At 37.9% G+C, this 20,652-nt stretch overlaps 1 protein-coding gene across 1 annotated transcript; it reads right to left on the reverse strand.

The window, feature by feature from the left end:
- Positions 1-985: 985 nt before the first annotated feature.
- LOC139961502 (DNA/RNA-binding protein KIN17-like) lies at positions 986-15,050 on the reverse strand. The gene is made up of 10 exons (XM_071960704.1): positions 14,849-15,050; positions 13,459-13,553; positions 12,496-12,662; positions 11,693-11,877; positions 10,259-10,374; positions 9,222-9,333; positions 6,505-6,630; positions 4,718-4,817; positions 3,975-4,075; positions 986-2,960 (listed from the first exon to the last, which is right to left on the reverse strand). Exons 1-10 carry the CDS (start codon positions 14,960-14,962, stop codon positions 2,874-2,876), a joined length of 1,203 nt encoding a protein of 400 aa, XP_071816805.1. The 5' UTR covers positions 14,963-15,050; the 3' UTR covers positions 986-2,873.
- Between the last annotated feature and the right edge of the window lie 5,602 nt (positions 15,051-20,652).

A 20,652-nucleotide genomic window follows, 5' to 3' on the forward strand; every position in this document is an offset into this window, starting at 1 on the left:
AAATTAACATTTTCCAAACAGCTACTTTTCTGTAACGTATGTTATCAGTTATCACAGTGCTTTGAAGGGTCATGTTACACTGCATTAGTGCAATGGTAGGCCTGGAATAATTATTTGTAAGGACAGATAGTTGGATTGGAGGAAGGGGCAGGGAAACAGTTTGGCATGGTCACACTTTTAAATGTTCAGTCCTTTGATCAGTCTTATATTTTGATTTGCCTGATGAGTGATTGGAAAGTCTAGGGGTACAGCATCGTTTTACAGCAGCAAGCATTTAGGTCGCCGGGCCAGTACTTAATGTTAATAATGAAATGAAAAATCAATCCTCTACTTGCACTCAAAAAGAGCACTTCTGCATGACACAACTTCAACAACCAATTTACTTTTCTCCTTTTCATTCCTTTCTCCATTGGTTTTTGTATGTTACTGTTATAGCTTGCAGACTGTTGCATTTCTCCTGTAGCCTACAGTTCTCCAATGGGGCTACATTATGCATGAGTACATCCCATGTCCTCTATTTGTTTAGAAAACCTGAAACATGACCCTTTTCATGAATTAGAAATCTCCCCTAAGTTAAAGTAATCCATTTATCTTTTTTTGTAATATTAAACAGTTCTTTTTCTCCTTCCTCTTTTGACCTACGGTTAATAGTGATTGTGATACAGATACTGCCCTTTTTGGGATGTTCCAACTAATTTTGCAGTTTACCTCCTTAAATCAAAGTCACACCCCACTGCTTCTCTTTGTTCATGCCACCATCTTCCCCTCCCCCCCCCCCATTCCCCATATGATTGCCTCTGATAAAATAACTATTTTGATATTGCTCTGTCAGCCAATAACTGAACTGCCTCCTGGGTCTGCCATTGATGGAAGATCCCCCCCCCCCCGTCACCACACACATCTAATGAATTCCTTCTTTACATCTGGTCATTTATCAGAAAAACATATGAGTCACAAGCAAATCAATCATAAAAAACAATAGCAGTTGTTCTTAAGCAGATGTATTAATATTTATAAAATGTTTCTTAAAATGACAATAGTGATATACATGTACAAAACAGATCTTTGTAGAAAACTGACCTTAGAATTCACAAAATCAATGCCACAGTAGTCAGTATATGTGCTTCCTCTGTGATGTACTTGAACTTAACAGAGTGCACACAAATTAAAAGAACTTATATGTTACTGTAGACATAAACAAGATAAAGTAAAGCATAAATACCAGAGGAAAAGAAGTATTGTTCACACATCCTTGCATTCCTCCCTCTTAATGGTTAGCTATATCTAAGGACTCGTTTAACTGTATAAGTGTTTTAATCAGTCATCTTGTCCCTACCCTCACCTCGCACTCAACCTCTGGCCCAACATCATAGCTGCACAGGTTACCATATTTCCGTGGTTGAAAAGTGGAACATCGCGTTGGTACTGACCATACAGTGTTCATGATGTCATACCTAATATTACCAAAGTACATTTATCGCAAAAAAGCAACATCGTCAATGTTAGAATTTGTTGCAACTATGTAGTCCATGTTTAACAGCTTTTCTTGCCAAGCTTGTGGGACTATTATAACCAGCCATCAATCATGTTTGTGTGTTGAAAACAATATCAAGCTAACAAAATGTTCACATATAGTGTCCGCTACTACATGTGTACTATTATTATTTTTTTCTTAGCATATCGTAAAAACAGTGATACTTGTGAAAATGACAGAAACCTTTCAAAATTGGGATATATGAGTTTGACTGCTAGGCAATATATTATCGTTGCAAAAGATGAGACAATCCCAATCTGGATGTATTGCAACACTATAACCTCTTAAAACATAAAGAATTACAAGTAACAATATCTGGATATCACATAAATTTTCAGTTCAATGAAATTCATGCACCAAGTTCTATTATGACAACTTCGCTTGGATCTCACCTCAAGCAGAATGAAATGTGTGCTAAATAAAATGAAAAAAAAATGAAGAAATGTTTTAAAGCCAAAAGAAGATATTTTGTAAAGTTGTTATAAAATACAAAGATCTCACACAATGAGTCCAATGATTTAAATTCCTAGCTTGTGAATGGTCAAAACTTTTCAACAGAAAGTTATACTGTTGAGCATACAGGGAGAAATATGAATTGTGTGGTACTGCCAAAGTGGCACATTAAAGTAAAGCTGTCCCATTTCTTGTACACAGAAACTTGGAATCAATTCATTTCAACTCCTCAACTTCAAAAATGCTACAAAAAATGTAACTTAATCTAATTATTCCTTCATAAATCTCAGGTTGAACCTACACGAAGTGGAATTATAAAATAATGTGACACTTCTGACCTCACACTTCCTGATTTGTATCAACATTTTACAAAGACACATGTTCTTTTTATGAATTTATAGCAGTTTGCCCCTACTTAGTAATATTTCTTTTAATTTGATAATTTAGATTTCATCTAACTTGAGAGAACATCCAGATTGTTTACATTCAACCATTGTTAATAATCAAGTTGTGTTTAATACAACCCAAGCACTCTTAACATTACTACTATTGGATACAATTGAATAACATCACCAATGATACTACCTGTTGGTGAACCTGCCAGGCGATGTAAGATAGTTGTTTTACATCAGAAAATAACTCAAATTTCTGTAATAAGCAAGATTCTACAACACTTGCAAAGCTCATAGAACAAGCTCTTTAACACAATCAGACCAGGAATGCAACCAAATATGATCACTGCAATAACCCTTGTAATCTGAATCAGACCAGATAGCTCAATCTTTCTTCTCAGTTGTGTCAATGTTATAACATGTCCGCACATTTTGTGATGTCATCTCATTTTGTGATGTCATCTCATTTTGTGATGTCATCTCATTTTGTGATGTCATCTCTCTGATCCAGAAGGTGACTTGAATATCTTGCTCACATCTTCATACTGGACTCCTTTGACAACTTTACCTTTACTTGGTCCCTTTTGAGAAAAGGAAGGCAATTCAATGTGACATCTTGTCAAGTAGTATTGAACTATCAGACTTAATGATGCAAAGCAAAGAAAGAAGAGAATAGGGGAGGGGGAGGCTTGGACAAGGCGGAGGGTATTCTTCTGAGCAGAATTTCTAAATTCAATACTACTGTATATTCATGGGATTTCACAGAATAACAGGTCATGCTCTAACCTATTTTCCACCTCAATTCCCCCCCCCACATCTCCATCCCCAATTATTTGACTATAATACAAGATTGAATACAGGGCTTGCAAAAATATAGCCCCTCTGCTTTGTTAGCATATACATGTAGAATTCTGACTTCAAAATTCCTAGTTTTCGTTTGAGAGGAATGGATTGGGAAGGGGTCAGATAGTGTATCCTACTCAAGAGATACACCCATCTCATACAGCCCTGAGAGCATCAAGAACATAGCTCAAACTGAGTATGGCAACTTTAAAATATCTAAAAAATTTAGAAACTTAGAACTAAATTTGTCAACAATCTATGTTAAAACTGGACCTGTAGTTTACATTTGGACTAACTACTCATCGAACCATCATAACTTTCATGATCATAAACTTCCAGAATAATTTGTGATCTCAGTAGAACAAAAAGCACAATGTTCTCTATGAAGGGTTAACAACTCAGTTATAGGAAATGATATACCTGATATTCAGAAAATTCCACTAATGCTTTGCAAAAGACAAGTGAATTTTTGGTTCCTAGACCCAGAAAAATTGGTCGTAAATAAATGAAACTTCGATGAAATTGCGCAGAGCAGCTGAATATTCAATATAAGGATCATAGTCATTTTCTCTTATAGAATGAATTCCTGAATTGATGAGATGAGACAGCCTGGACATGAAAACCAAACAAGTTCGCTGTACTGATACTCTACACTAGGATTGTAATGTCACCATGACTGCTCAGTGCAGTATCCAAATTCACTTGCAATAGACACTTAACCTAAACTCAAGAAGGTTGACATTAATACTTACAGATTGAACAAGTACATGAAGAGAAGAACTGTCTTCATCTAGTTTCTCTAACTGTCCTCTTTCACAGCGATATGGACCATTCACAAACAGTAGCTGGCGACCTATGACACAAACAACGAAAGTGAAGACAACTACACAATCTCTGAAAACTGACAACAGTCCCTCATTACATTCTTTCTTGGTTAGCTGCTTACTTTAAGGATGGAGATTTACCATAGAGGTGGGGGTACTTTATGGCTGGGGATTTACCATAGAGGTGGGGGTACTTTATGGCTGGGGATTTACCATAGAGGTGGGGGTACTTTATGGATGAGGATTTACCATAGAGGTGGGAGTACTTACTTTAGAGGTGGGGGCTACTTTAGAGGTGGAGGCTACTTTAGAGGTGGGGATTTTCCATAGAGGTGGAGGTACTTCGGAGGTGGGGGACTTTAGAGGTGGGGCTTCATTCCCACTCAGTATGTATCATGATGTTGACTGTGTTTCATGTCACTTTAATTCACTCACTCAGCTTTATTTCAAACTTAACCAATGTCATTGAAACATATTTTCTACCTTGTGGATAACTGCATGAATCTATAGAGTAAGGTCCAAGTTTCACTGGATAATCTTTGCTAACCTTTGATTTTTTTTCTCGTAGGATTCATTCCATGCTATTATCGAAAGTCTGAGCTAGCATTTCCTGGCCAATTAGGATAAATTTAAACAAACTGAAAAACAAAAGGAATAATCTATTGATTTACCGACTGCTGGAATGACGCTTTCAACATGGATTTGATCAACTTTAATCTTCACACCAGTGTCTATCATCTGTATCACAGCTGTGTACAAACCATTCAACTTCTGTTTGAATAAACATTGAAAATTACTCAATAAGTAACGTCAACATTTCTCCACTCAATTTCTCTCAAATACACATATTCAAGGAAAGTAAATTGGAGGCCACATTAAATTCATAATATTATCAAAGAATTCTAACATGATTTTTTCCCCACCTATCTTCAATATCTGAATATACCTCACTCACTGAACATCAATGTATTCACATATAATAATGTTTACAATAGTGAGGGTAGCTGCACACAGAAAAGAATATTGTTAAGATATGTATTTCTGCTGGAATCATTCCCATGTTGTTTTCCACTAAAACTGTGTTTAACCTTACTGGCTTCTCAAAGCAACAGGGTTAGCCCAAAAATTAATTTAACCGGGATAACCATTACAACAAGATTGGATGGATCAGGTGAAAGAGGACAGAACTGGTAACTCTCTTTGCAGGCCGAACATCTGTACTCTCTCAAGTTATCATCCACTCTATTTGCAGGCCAAACATCTGTCCTCTCACAAGCATTTATCCACTCCCTTTGAAGGCCAAACATCTGTACTCTCTCAAGCATTTATCCACTCCCTTTGCAGGCCAAACAACTGTACTCTCTCAAGCATTTATCCACTCCCTTTGAAGGCCAAACATCTGTACTCTCTCAAGCATTTATCAACTCCCTTTGAAGGCCAAACATCTGTACTCTCTCAAGTTATCATCCACTCTATTTGCAGGTCAAACATTTGTACTCTCTCAAGCATTTATCCACTCTCTTTGCAGGCCAAACATTTGTATTCTCTCAAGCATTTATCCACTCCCTTTGAAGGCCAAACATCTGTACAGTCTCAAGCATTTATCCCCTCCCTTTGAAGGCCAAACATCTGTACTCTCTCAAGCATTTATCCACTCTCTTTGCAGGTCAAACATCTGTACAGTCTCAAGCATTTATCCACTCCCTTTGAAGGCCAAACATCTGTACAGTCTCAAGCATTTATCCACTCTCTTTGCAGGCCAAACATTTGTATTCTCTCAAGCATTTATCCACTCCCTTTGAAGGCCAAACATCTGTACTCTCTCAAGCATTTATCCCCTCCCTTTGAAGGCCAAACATCTGTACTCTCTCAAGCATTTATCCACTCTCTTTGCAGGCCAAACATCTGTACTCTCTCAAGCATTTATCCACTCTCTTTGCAGGCCAAACATCTGTACAGTCTCAAGCATTTATCCACTCCCTTTGAAGGCCAAACATCTGTACTCTCTCAAGCATTTATCCACTCTCTTTGCAGGCCAAACATCTGTACTATCTCAAGCATTTATCCACTCTCTTTGCAGGCCAAACATTTGTATTCTCTCAAGCATTTATCCACTCCCTTTGAAGGCCAAACATCTGTACTCTCTCAAGCTTTTATCCACTCCCTTTGAAGGCCAAACATCTGTACTATCTCAAGCATTTATCCACTCCCTTTGAAGGCCAAACATCTGTACTATCTCAAGCATTTATCCACTCTCTTTGCAGGCCAAACATCTGTACTCTCTCAAGCTTTTATCCACAATCAAAACACACTTGATACCACTTCAACAGTCTTGTAATTGATGTGATTTGCAAATACCAGAGGAAAGATACTTTTTGAGCTTAACTTTCAAATGACAGATGGAGTTAAAGCTAATTCTGTGGTTATCATGAGACCATATTACAATCAATGTACTCACCAGAACAAACCCTTTCTTCTTATAGAATTTCTCTCCTAGTCTCTTGGTAATTACTTTAACAACTATTCCATCCATCAGCCAATTGTCTTTTCTTGTCTCTAATTTGGCCTTCTTCCTGGCTTCTTCCTAAAGAGAATTAAGAAAGGCAAACTTGATGGTCTCTTAGCTCTTCTATAGAGCATTTTACTCTCCCTAATGAGAGTGGTAAATAAAGACAGCACAGCTTGCATAAATTTGACCAAATGCATTTAAATATTCATTTCTCTTCAACCTTCCTCTTTAATATTAATTTATATTAATGTGCCTGTATGATTGTATGTTGTATACACACAGCAGTTCAATGTAACAGACTTCACACACATGCTTTCTTCATAACTCTTGGGTTGCACTTGCATTGCTTGCAGCATACCCATAATCGTTGAGGTTGGTTTAGTCTCCATAAGTCTTATGCAGGACTAGTACTGATATAGGACAGGGATGCCAGCAGGGTTTGCCCCTAGGGCCTGAAAGTTGTGAGGACTTGGACGTCCAAAAGACTATCTAAGCGGAGCACCACCCTGGTTGGCGCTTAGTGTTACAAGAATATTTTGGCAAACTATCCCTCCTAGATCACCGGAAATGGAACTTCCCAGGCCTTATGTGTTGCATCTGGATTTTATTCTTATCTGAACTTTATTTTGATATATCATGTTTGGAAATTTACACTTCCAATAAAATACTATAAAATATACAATAAGAAAATGAGAAACAACACCATAAGATTAAAACACACATAACTGGATAATGGTCATGTGTTCGATTCTTTCAGCTTAAATATCACTTTCGGTAAAGGTGAAATATGCCTAAGTACCGCAGAAGTCTCATTCTGAATTGCCAGACCAGGAAATGAACTTTAGGAATTTTTCCGGGGACATCTATCTTCGTATGTAGGGCCTAGTCCGAGAGGAAATTTCCGGAATTATCTCCGTTTTCGAGTCACTTCCAAGGGCAGCCAAAATTTTAATATTTGTCCCTACTCTAATGATACTAAAATACTTGAAAATCATGGGAAACTTAAGAAAATATCATTGCAATAATGTTGGGAACTTTATGAAAATCCAGAGAAAAAATTGCGGTATAGGCTCCAACTTGCGTATGCTACAGTGTGTTAGGATAATAGTTAGACATTCACGGGAATTCACAGAAAAAGCTCATGCCTGTTTCAAAGATCATGTGGAGCCGGAACCAAATTTCAATATCTGGCAAAAACCGGAATTCCGGCTATTGCCGGAATTCTGGCATCCCTGTATAGGGATACAAATGTAGGAATGAACTGAACCTGCTGTGGTTCTAAAATATGTCATGCCTCCCACTGTTATCTCTAGCTTTGCTTTAACAACAAAGGAGGAATTGGTTCAGACACAGCCAGAAAGACAAGACAATCAATAGTCACTACAGTTACTTTCACTTGCCCTAAATGTTTCAAAGGTTCTCTGTTGTATTGGAAATGTTGTTATGCAATGTCTGAATATAGTGCTTTGATCAAGGGATTAGCTCATCCAAGTGGGACCAAGGGCAAGTAGTATATGGCAGAATGGTTTCATGCATTTTGACAGAAAATGAAGGAGACACTAAGATTATTGAACTGAACAATATAACATATTGCACATTTATGTGACAACTTTTCACAATATATTTACCTTAACTACCACAAGGCACATAAGATAAACCAGGGGTTCTCAAAATATGGCCTGAATGTACAATCCAATTTGAAAAGTTTCAATCAAGGCGCGAACAAGAATCGTCATACAATCTTTACTAGGTGTTTGGGATTTTGAGGTAATTAGCTTGAGCACCCCATAGCATTGCTCAATGTGGGTGGATTTTGGTTCTCTCTGGTCCTCTGCTCAAACTAATAATTCTTTCTGACCCTCATAACCCAGGTATAAACAATGTTGATAAATCATTGAAATACAAACTGTACCTTATGATGTCTGATACTGATGTTTCAATATCAGTTTGGTATTCTCAGAAATCACAAAATTCCATTGACTGGGCCAGTAAAAAAGGCACTTTCTGTTATTATAAAGAACCTTTTTTTCCAATTGTTTACTAAATCATGTTCATGGCTACCAAGTTTGTTTCAAATATATTTCAACGTCTGATATATAGTGGTCATATGATTAATTCATAAAGATCACGACACATCTACATAAGATCAGACTCAAAACTGCCCACTCTAATAACAGCTGCCACACTCTACATTGCTACAGTACTCAATGATTTAATGCTAACAATTCAAATTTAAACAATGAGAAACAACAGCCTTTCTGTAGTGGCAGAGTTGCTTATTCGGCCTTCCATAGAAAAGTTATTTTTATGTTTTCGGGTGTTGAAAGCCTACAAGCCAACACGGTATTTACGAGCTTAATTATCACCATTTGTGACCTACGAGTACGTTTATACGAGTACGTTTCGAGTATATAACCATTCTATAGCGTTTAGAGTGTATCATTCAACAGTTATTTTGTTTCCTTGTTTTTTCGTGTTTTTTGTGAGGAATGGTGTAAATATCTCTGTAAATACAAGTTGTGTTATTACTTTACTACGGACTTTCGTCGGTGTGTTTTTGTGTTGCGGATTTTCGTCTTCGTCTAATTTTAGCCGGCTTTTCAGCTCCGTGCCCGGACATCACACTTTCTTTAGTACTTATTTAACTTTCCTACTGATTGACTTACCTCCATAATTTCTTCCATGGCTGTTTTTCTTTTCTGTTTGACTTTTTTCTGCTCTTTGATAGCACTTCTTGATTTACCAGTATCTTTAAGAGCATTGGATGATAGTAATTCACTATGACCAAAAATAATAATAACAATAATAATCATAATAATAATAATAATAGCAATAAGGAAAACAAAATTCAAGGCAAATTGTCACTTTCAACTCCTAATTCTTGAAACTCTGCTAATCCAAGCATGGGCTATGTTGTAACAGATCACTTGGACTACTGTAATTCCGCGGTTAATCAACAAGTTTTCTTGGAAACAAAGGTATTATCACAACATATGTTGGATTAATCTGATTGATTTTATGAACACTTCAATACATCTTATAGCAGCATTTTGTGTCCTTTTCTATGGTTTTTCTCAACCTCACTGTTTCCACGATACCATAACGACATACATAACCAGCTTATCTATTCAAATCTTACTTCAAATGGTGGCATAAAAGTCGAAAAATTTACACATTTCAAATTCAACTTTGTTTTTCTCAAAGATATTTTCCTTTGGGATCCAAATAAACCTTGCCCATAATATGAATATTTAAAAGCTACAAACATCATTGGCCAATATGTAATACAACACCATGCTTGATTTGTGTACATTGTCTATGGCAGTTGTACCAGGGAGCTGTTAGAGTCCAGCTCGCTGGTTGTACCAAGTTACCAACTCGACGTTTTGAATCTATTTTTAGCAACGGCTCATAACTTGACCTGCATCTCTGATTGGTTGAATTCAAACTAGTGGGTTGGGGGACCTGTATGCGATTATTATTAAATGTGTAATTTGTCGGTGGACACTTTCTCATTACCTGCAAATGTCCTTCAGTACTCGCCAATTACACTTTTGGCAGGGAAAAAACTTGACGAATATCTAAGTTTGCTGTTTTGTGATTGATATATGTTAAAAACTTGTGGAAAACGGCGACAAAACGCAAAATGCTGCTTTAAGCAGCAGACACACTGCACTCAAATAAGTTAAAACCCAGACAGTACCTTTTACTGGTGGTATCACTTTTCTTGGTTGAGGTTGCCACTGAAGGCTGCAGTAAGTTGAGTGTTATTTTCTGTGATTCATCATCTCTTTGCAATTCAGTGAACTGGGGTCTGGCCTGCAGATAGTCAACAGAATGCATGGTCATAAATGAGACCACATGTCAGGCCCTGGTGTTACAAATTCAGGATCTGTCTACTACAGTTTGACCTCTGCTGATGTCAAATGACCTTTCACCTACATCAAAGCATGGCAATCCTTATTCTCAGTAAGTGGCATCCATCAATGCCATCAGTCAGATCAGTAAAAGTTGCATTTTTTGAGACACCATGGATACCATAAGGGGTCATACACACACATAGAGATACATATACTATCATGTCTGCACAAGTTAACTAGACTGTATGACTTTAACTGTAACGGCAATGGATACCATAAGGGGTCATACACACACAGAGAGATACATATACTATCATGTCTGCACAAGTTAACTAGACTGTATGACTTTAACTGTAACGGCCATGGATACCATGAGGGGTCATACACACACATGGAGATACATATATACTATGTCTGCACAAGTTAACTAGACTGTATGACTTTAACTGTAACGGCCATGGATACCATGAGGGGTCATACACACATATGGAGATACATATATACTATCATGTCTGCACAAGTTAACTAGACTGTATGACTTTACTGTAACGGCCATGGATACCATAAGGGGTCATACACACACATAGAGATACATATACTATCATGTCTGCACAAGTTAACTAGACTGTATGACTTTAACTGTAACGGCCATGAATACCATAAGGGGTCATACACACACATGGAGATACATATATACTATGTCTGCACAAGTTAATTAGACTGTATGGCTTTAACTGTAACGGCCATGGATACCATAAGGGGTCATACACACATATGGAGATACATATATACTATCATGTCTGCACAAGTTAACTAGACTGTATGACTTTACTGTAACGGCCATGGATACCATAAGGGGTCATACACACACATGGAGATACATATATACTATCATGTCTGCACAAGTTAACTAGACTGTATGACTTTAACTGTAACGGCCGTGAATACCATAAGGGGTCATACACACACATAGAGATACATATACTATCATGTCTGCACAAGTTAACTAGACTATGACTTTAACTGTAACGGCCATGGATACCATAAGGGGTCATACACACACATGGAGATACATATATACTATCATGTCTGCACAAGTTAACTAGACTGTATGACTTTAACTGTAACGGCAACTTATCAAAGTTATCAGAATATGAAAAGGGTGTACCTAATATGTCAAAAGCTTACTTCTTATTTATCTTAGAGAGAAGGAGGTGAGTTGTTGAATCATTTTAAGCTATTTATATACACTATTTTGCAGGTAAATAAAAACTAACCTCTTCATTCCCAGTGGTACTGCCTCGTTCTACCTGCTTTTCAATGTGTTTCTGAATCCTTTCTTCATCATCAAGGTCCAGTTTTTTCCTCTTTGCTAGCTCCTCCTGTCTCTTAAGGGTTTCAGGATCCCTGTCAATGTATGTCATGAACCAGCCTTTCTCAGTTTGATCTACAGTACAGTAACCTGAGGAAGGAAGCAACAGAAAACAGATAAACCCACTAGATGGATAGGACCTTTTCCTTTGCCCAAGGTGTCTCATATCTGACTTGGTCCCTTTCATTATGTTTCATTGTAATGACCTATCCAAATAACATCAATAAATGTTATACTTCAGCAATGGAACAAGATATGGAGAGGCCAATTGGAATAATTTCTTTCTTTCTCCTTGCTCTGTATTATGTATATTTTTAAATCTTAAAATTTGCTTTCCCTTTCAAGGAGGGTTTTAGGCACAAAATCAATTTTCATATTTTATAAACTGTTAAAACCCACTTCTATGAGTCCAGATTGTATTTCTATACAACTTTTAATGTGTTTGAATATTGTCAAACAGGTGGCATTCAATGGTATCCAAACATGCTCCCTTGTTAACATAAAGTAGTTCTATGTTTTTGGATGAGTTATTAGACTTTATAAGACAATGGGTTGACATTTACATTTAGGCCTGCACTGAGGAGCTGACATCATTATTAATTTAGCATTAAAGGACCATTCTTGAGGTTTAACATATTTTAAAGGTAAACACATTGAATACTGGGGTAATTATGAAATTATTACAGCTGAAAAGGAAGCTTTCTTTACCTTCCCTTCCGAGCCATTTGACAAATTCAGTCAATGTTTCCCATTTTGTTGAGTTCATATGTGTGTGGTCTCTATCTGATATATACTCATTGTACACCACATTACTGTGTACTCTTCGAGTACCAAATCGTCTCCTCAATAACTCCATGAAATCATCCAGAAAACTCCTGCAATGTATAAAACATTAATAATTAAACAGTTCATCATAAATATCAGGACTTGATAATTATTGCACAGAACAAACAACAATACAACATTAGCAACAATACTTCCCTTACAAGCAGATGCAAACATCATGCGAACTAACCGATTCCTAAACCATCTTTCATTATTATTGAGTAGTAAATAATCACACAATCATGATCATACACATTTTCTGCAAAAGGTTTGGTTCATTCAACTGGATCGAGAAATTTCAACTCAAAACATGCTATCTGGTCTTTGTTATTGTTTTGATTATTATATATCATCAATCGGATGCATGCGCCGGCAGATGTATTTAGCATTCAATTCATAACTGTAATATAATTGTAATTCCTTTAGTTGGGCTATGTATGTAACGTAATCACCATGCCCAGCACCATTACGGGTAATGTCTCTCTCTCAATGTTCCAGCAGAAGAGAAAGTGAGAGCAGCTATATAACTGTAATTCCTTTAGTTGGAATATGTATTTTATGTAACCACCATGTGACATCCCCCACCCCTGTATGTCCCTGCATACAGTCAACAAACAAGTTAATGGCACCGCCTGTAAGTGTTCCTACAGAAGAAGACTTAACAAGTACTTACAAATTTATGAACACTTACCTTTAACCCAATAGTTATCACAAATGATAACTGCATGTTTAAATCAGATCAATGTATTGGTATTATGTATGCTAGAGCTCTTGATGCATGCACCAATGCATTGGAAGGCTAATGTAGTTTCATGCAATAAAAGAATGCTACACTGGGCTACTCACCCTGAGAAAGCATCAAGGAATTCGTCCTCATTTTCAGCAAACAGTAGTAACTGTCTCTGATGAGACTCTGAGGTTAAGTGACATTTAAATCCATTCTGGAAAGGAAAAGCAGTATTGAATGAAATATTTTACATCTAAAGCAGATCCATCTGTCATTTTAATCTACAGCAGAATGTGGATTACTAATGGTATCATTTTTGTGCTCAACCAAGTCTTGGTCCTTCACATGAGAGGAGTAGCTGCAGAATACCCCGCTGGATCCGAGATTGTGGTTTTGACAGAGACGAACAACGTCCAACGCAGTCTTATATTGTGCTTGAGTAGATGGCGCTATTATAGTATTGTTAAGATTATTGGACTTTGACATTTTTTCCCTTTTTTCGAATGTACAATGCATATACTTGTAAAACGGGTGATATCCAACGAGGTACGTGGTCCGTTTTTGTTTCTGTTGCCGACGAACCAACAGGCTACGAAGTCATTCTGTAAAGGAAAGTAAAGCCTGAAGATGTGGGGTGACATCCAACGGGAACATGGGGATTTGGGGCGACATCCAACGGGCTACTGGGTCTAGCTTTGTTTTTAAGTAAACCCAACGTGCTACGAAGTCAGAAGTGGTGGAATGGGGGTTGAAGTATTTAGTGGCGACGAACCAACAGGCTACGAAGTCAGAAGTTGTGGAATGGGGGTTGAAGAATTTAGTGGCTACGAGCCAACGGGCTATGAAGTCATTCTTTATAGTAAAGTATACACAAAAATGTTTTTAAAGTAAAGTAAAACATAAGGTCTGGGGCGACATCCAACGGGCTAAGGATACCCTAACCCTAACCCCTAACCCTAAATTTTGAAGAATTTATTGGCTACGAGCCAACGGGCTACGAAGTCATTCTTTATAGTAAAGTATACACATGTTTCCATAAATAAGTTAGCGGCATCTATCACTTATCCACTTTTACCTCGTAGCCCGTAGCACCTATTTTGGTTAAGTTTTAATAACGCGGGGTATTCGACAGCTATGCCCCAGTGTGCACTGTTGACATGAGTATGGCATCATGATCATGACAAAACTCAAAACTTTACATTCTGGAATGAAGAGATGTGGAGAGGAGCTGGCTTAGGCTGGCAAAGCCTGGCATATTACTAGAAATGTTACTGGAGAACAAACAAACACATATTGATTAGGCTACTGATAAGTGACACAGCAACCAATTTCCAATCTCTGTGAAGTACATTCCAAATCGCTACCACGAATAGTCATGGGTGTCGTGGAACTAGGCGAGGCAGGCTATAGCTAGGCCATAGCGTACTACAATCATGAAATGAGTAAGTGCAATCTAACGTTTATGTTGTAGTATCCTAACAGTTATGCTGATAATTATATCATACAAACCTCGTCCCTGCATTGTTTTTGACACATTTGACAATACCATCTCAATTTCTGTAATCCTTTGGCCTTTATACGATTTGCAATGGCCTTAGGCGTCAGAAATCCGTGTTTCGGCATAACTTTACGGAAAGGTTCAGCAAGTCCTCGGCTTGAGCGACTGAGTAGCAAGATCGAATATTACCAAAGAAATCCGAAGGTGAATTATTGTAGCGCGCGTATGGAAAGCCGTTTTAACATTTAATAAGGAATTTCAGATATCTCGAAATAATTTCAGATATCTCAAATTAAATTACAGATATCTCCAATTTATTTAAGATATCTACAAATAATTGCATATATCTTAAAATCAATTTCAGATATCTCGAAATACCAGGGAATTTCAGATATCTGAAATTGAATTCGAGATATCTCGAATTCAATTTCAGATATCTCGAATTCAATTTCGGATATCTCGAATTCAATTTCAGATATCTGAAATAGAATTTTGGATATCTCGAATTCAATTTCAGATATCCAAAATTCAATTTCAGATATCTGAAATAAAATTTCAGATATCTCGAATTCATTTTCAGATATCTCGAATTCAATTTCAGATATCTCGAATTCAATTTCAGATATCTGAAATAGAGTTTTAGATATCTCGAATTCAATTTCAGATATCTCGAATTCAATTACAGATATCTGAAATTTCCCGATTAAATGTTAAAATGGCTTTCCATACGTGCCATTTTAACATTTGGTCTGAAATTTATGCATATGCATTTCAGATATCTCGAATTCAATTGCAGATATCTCGAATTCAATTTCAGATATCTCGAATTAGAATTGCAGATATCTTGAATTCAATTTCAGATATCTCGAATTCAATTTCAGATATCTTGAATTAAATTTAAGATATCTGAAATAGAATTTCAGATATCTCGAATTCAATTTCGGATATCTCGAATTCAATTTCAGATATCTCGAATTCAATTTCAGATATCTGAATTAGAATTTCAGATATCTCGAAATCTATTTTAGATATCTCGAATTCAATTTCAGATATCTCGAATTCAATTTCAGATATCTGAATTAGAATTTCAGATATCTCGAAATCTCGAAATCTATTTAAGATATCTCGAATTCAATTTCAGATATCTGAAATAAGAAACAATTTCAGATATCTAAAATTCCCGATTAAATGTTAAAATGGCTTTCCATACGCGCGGTACAATATTGGCATTACTGGGCAAGTGAACGATACCTGTATGCATTGGCCGTTGAAACTTAGTTTCATATCATAGCCTCTGTACATTTGCAGTTTCAGAGGCTAGCTACGTAGCCAACTTATTAGGGTCTTTATGTCACGGCGCTCACAAGCGCCCTCACTTTGTAGGTACCTACATAACTATACTCCATGTTGTGTTGTCCGCCTAAAAAATAACACCATGCACAACCGAAAAGTTGTTCCTAATACTCCACGCGCACTACAATACTGCGTATTTGCGGGCAAATGCAGTTCTAGTTATCTTTGGTATTACTTTTAGGCTATGTAGAATATATATGTACGTACGTATATAACAGTGCGCCAAACACCAACATTGCATTTACAACATTTCAAAATACCAACTGACACTCAGAATCGCCCTGGCAAAACGTCAGAAATATGTAAATAACTCTGTCGACGAAAATGAACAGCACAAAGAAAAATGTAAAAAACTCGCAGCAGGTGATGGTACGAATTTCACAGGCATCAATTGCAAACATACAAGGATGGTTTTGAAGGTTAAGAAGTGTTTAATTCTCTGTCCACTAGCTGTTGTCAATAGTGTTTAAACATTCTTATTCATTCAAGATTTTCAGTGTTGTCGAAATGAAATACGTGTAAAAACCACGGTGCAGAGATTATGGAGGCATTCGCATCGTGAAAATATATGTATGAGGTTAGCGTTCTAAATGCTTCCATTTTCTCCATGTTCTTCAGTGACGCTTCGCCAAGCGGGGCAGGGCCTGGGGGCACGTGCCCTCCCAAAAAAATCGTGCTCTCCAGGTATCCCCCAGATGCGATTTGTAGTGTTAAAAAAAAGACTCAACAAAAACTTTTTTTTCAAAAGACGAAACGTATTATGTTCATCAGTAGAACTTCTTTCCACCGACCATCACAATAACCAGTTGTTTTCTCACTAACAAGCGTGAATTTAAATTTCAACACTCATATTTAAAAACGCTATCAAAGCAAAAGGGTTAATTTCCATTGTTTGTATAACTTTTATCCGCCTCAATTAAAAACATAATTTCGGACAGACTAAGCCAGGAAATTCTTGAACACAAAGTCACTTCCAGTTGCAATATGGAGCACCAGATTGCATCTAAGGACCCTTAATTAATCCAAATTTCTCAAAGGGGAGGGGGAGACCTCCTCCCCTAACAACCCTCCCTAATTAAGTGCTGTATCCCACCCCTGTGACCCCAAGATTGAAATGTCTGGCGACGCCACTGATGTTCTAATTTTGTAATTAAGTACCACGCTTGGTCCAATCACTTGTTTGATAATATAAATGTTCCGAAGCTTTATTTAATAGCAAAAACCAAATGTCCCAATATCCCTAAATTGAGTGTATGGTGGATTATACCACCGAGTAACAGTTGCTCGGGAATCATTGGTATACTCCTTCAGTGGAACGGGTCGCTTTTGGCTATTTCTAATGTTTCATATTCTAAACTGTACTAAAAGACGTTTTCAAAAATTCCCTGGAGGAATTGTACCCTCCTTCAAGGGAGTTATTTGTATTTATTTTGGTTGTTATCTCTCGTTTTTAGTGCTTTATTTTTCTTCTTCAGTTTTTACCTCATCTCCCTTCATGAAATGTATATGGAGATGAGAGTGTACTTCACCCCACATCAGAAATGTGAGGAAGTGTGTGTATGTGTGTGAGTTAGTGAGTGAGTGAGCAAAAAAGGTGTCGCGAACTCCTCGTAGACCATAAATCCGATCAAGTTCAAACTTGGTGGGTGCCTAAGGTTCCTGACCACGTAAACGCGTGCCTCCGTGATTGATGACGTCATAGGTCAAAGGTCAAGAAACCTAAAAATGTGTTTTTTTTTATCCATTTTCTGATATAAACATGTAGGAAAATGGCATAAAACCCTATGATATGTAGAGGATAATGAGACAAATTTTAAAATCGGGTAGATTTAGTTCTTTAGTTGTCAAATTACGTAAAAAGTCAAATTGACCTCAACTGTGCGGAAAAGTTTGTCTCGAACTCATAAGATGTAAGTCGGATCCACTGGCGGATCCAGGGCCTTTGTTTGGGAGAGGCCAAAGTGGAATTAGAGTGATATGGGGGAGGGGTCTAAAGGGAGGGGCAGGCGCGGCGGAACGGAACGGAAAAATTATTGGGGGTGCTAATGTGTGGACACTATCTAAGCGGAGCGCCACCATCGGTTGGCGCGGAGCGTACAAGAAAATTTTGGGTTTTTTCAAACCCCAGATGGCCGGAAACGGCACTTCCCGAGTGTTTTATGCTTCGAATACCTACCCCTAGAATATGGGTCTCAAGCCTGCAATTTCTCAGATTGCACGAAAGTCTGTAAAAACATTGTAATTTGTATATTCGATGGTGTTTTAATAAGAGAGTAGCAATTACTCGAAGTGTACTCGCAAAGACGTTTTTGAGTGTAGTAAGGGCAGTGGCGGAGCTAGGGGTATTGGTCAGGGGGGGCAAGAATAGTCTGTAGGGGCGCTTTCGACACTATCAGAGCCAATATACGGCTCTGGACACTATCTAAGCGGAGCGCCACCACAGGTTGGCGCGGAGCGGTCAGAAAATTTTTGAGTAAAGACACTCCCTAGATTGCAGGAAATCACCCTTTCAGGCCTTACTAATTTGCAGATAAACGGAAAATAAATAGGTGTCGTCGCCATTTCGTCGGAAAATTACACCAACAAATGTCAATAGGTATATGAGAGCGCAATAAAATAGTCAATAATCGCCAATAAGTAAAAAAGTAGTGAAAAGCAGAAAAGGGCGCCAGCAGTCCATTTGAGTCCGTCAGGGGGGGGGGGGCATCCGCCCCTGACTGTATATATGGACGCTCCGCCACTAAGTAAGGGGATGTTGGAGAACTGGCTGAAATGAGGCAAGTCATTGGCCTAAGACGAAGTTGTGTTACGCTTACCGGTACTCACACTCACTGCTTCCACTTTTCACGGGGCGTGAAGACGCGGTTGGGGTGACAATGTGGTCTATAGCCAGGGGACGGGCCGAGGGTCCCCCAGCAATTACTAAAATTATTACACCTATATAGTATACGTGTGCATCGGACAGGTCGACAAGTGTGCATTGAAAAATGGGCAGATGCACGTTTCGGAACCTTGGTAAATATTGGGGGGGGGGGGGCTTATCATGCATTTGCCCCCTCAACTTTTTCATTGGGGACTGAGCCCCCCCAAGCCCCCCCGGTTCCGCCGCCACTGGGGAGGGGGTGCCCTCCTCCCCCTTTGGAAAATTTTCTATTGCTGAATGCCCTCAGATGCAATTTGGTGCGACAAAAGTGTACCATGGTGATGTTAATTTACTTCTATAAAAAAATGTTTCCCAGGTGTAATTTTCTAAAATATTTATGAAACAAAGTTGGGATCATCTTTCTCAAGAAATTTTATTTCTCATAGGTTATAAATTTCTTACAACCAGCCTGTAACTGCAAAATGGTGTTAAACTGTAAATCCTCATGCTCATACATTTACATAGCTCCCAACTCTTGAGAAGGCAAATGCTGGTCCATGACACGAATCGCTGTCCTGGGGGAGGGGTATAAGGGGTGTGTAACATCAATAAATTGAATAGTAGGTGATAATTCATTCTTTCCCGTGGCATGAAAATGTTCGCTGCTCGCCCCAATGAAAAGAAATATAGGCTAATTTGAGGTTCAAGTGATGCTGTAAATGAGGTTTTATACTCTTTTATGCTAAATGCTAAAGAAATGATGGTTGCTAAGTCAAAATTTGATGCAATTTTTTTTTATGTATACTTGACAATTACAATGCGGTTTTTTCGGACGCTTGTGCGGGTCAGCGGGTTTGGGTGTTAGAATGCGGGTCTAATTCCCGCGAATTGCGGGTCAGTTGGGAGCTCTGCATTTAATTTTAAACCAGAAAACGAAAAGGTTTAGACTAGTCTACCACTGCTATTCCTCTCGATTTTTTAAATTTCCAATCATATGATTTAGCGGATGTTCGGAAACACTTTTTGGCTCACCTTTGGGGGGGGGGGGCCATGGCCCCCCTTGGCCCCCCCCCCTTGGATCCGCCAGTGGTCGGATCAGGGAGTTGTTATGGAACAAAACAACTCCCTGGTCGGATTAAGATAAACCTTGGTGAGAAGGTGCCTGAACATGTAAACTTGTGCCTGCATGATTAGTGACGTCATACATATAATGCCATATGTCAGATAACCTAAAAATTGGTATTAAGCTATTTTCTGTTTGTCATCATGTAGGAGAAAGACATTTAACCACATGATGTGTAGAGAATGATGAGACTAATTTAAATTAATGTTAAATTTTTGTGTTTAGGGTCGAGGGAGACGGTCAATTAAGGTCAAAGTTCAATTTGGTCTAAATTGTGCTAAAATTTGCGTTGCGAATTCCTACACCGTAATTATAGTCAGTTCAAGTTCAAACTATCTGTGTGAACCAATGGCATACTTTTCTAACAAGATTACGATGCCTAGAGTAAAGTCATGAAGGAGATGAGATCTGCAAGTCAATAGATTGCTTTCTTGTATTGCGTTTGTTAAAAGGACTACTTATAAGGCATAACATAA

This window comes from Apostichopus japonicus, chromosome 20 (assembly GCF_037975245.1).
Source record: "Apostichopus japonicus isolate 1M-3 chromosome 20, ASM3797524v1, whole genome shotgun sequence".
NCBI classification, from domain to species: Eukaryota; Metazoa; Echinodermata; class Holothuroidea; order Aspidochirotida; family Stichopodidae; genus Apostichopus; species Apostichopus japonicus.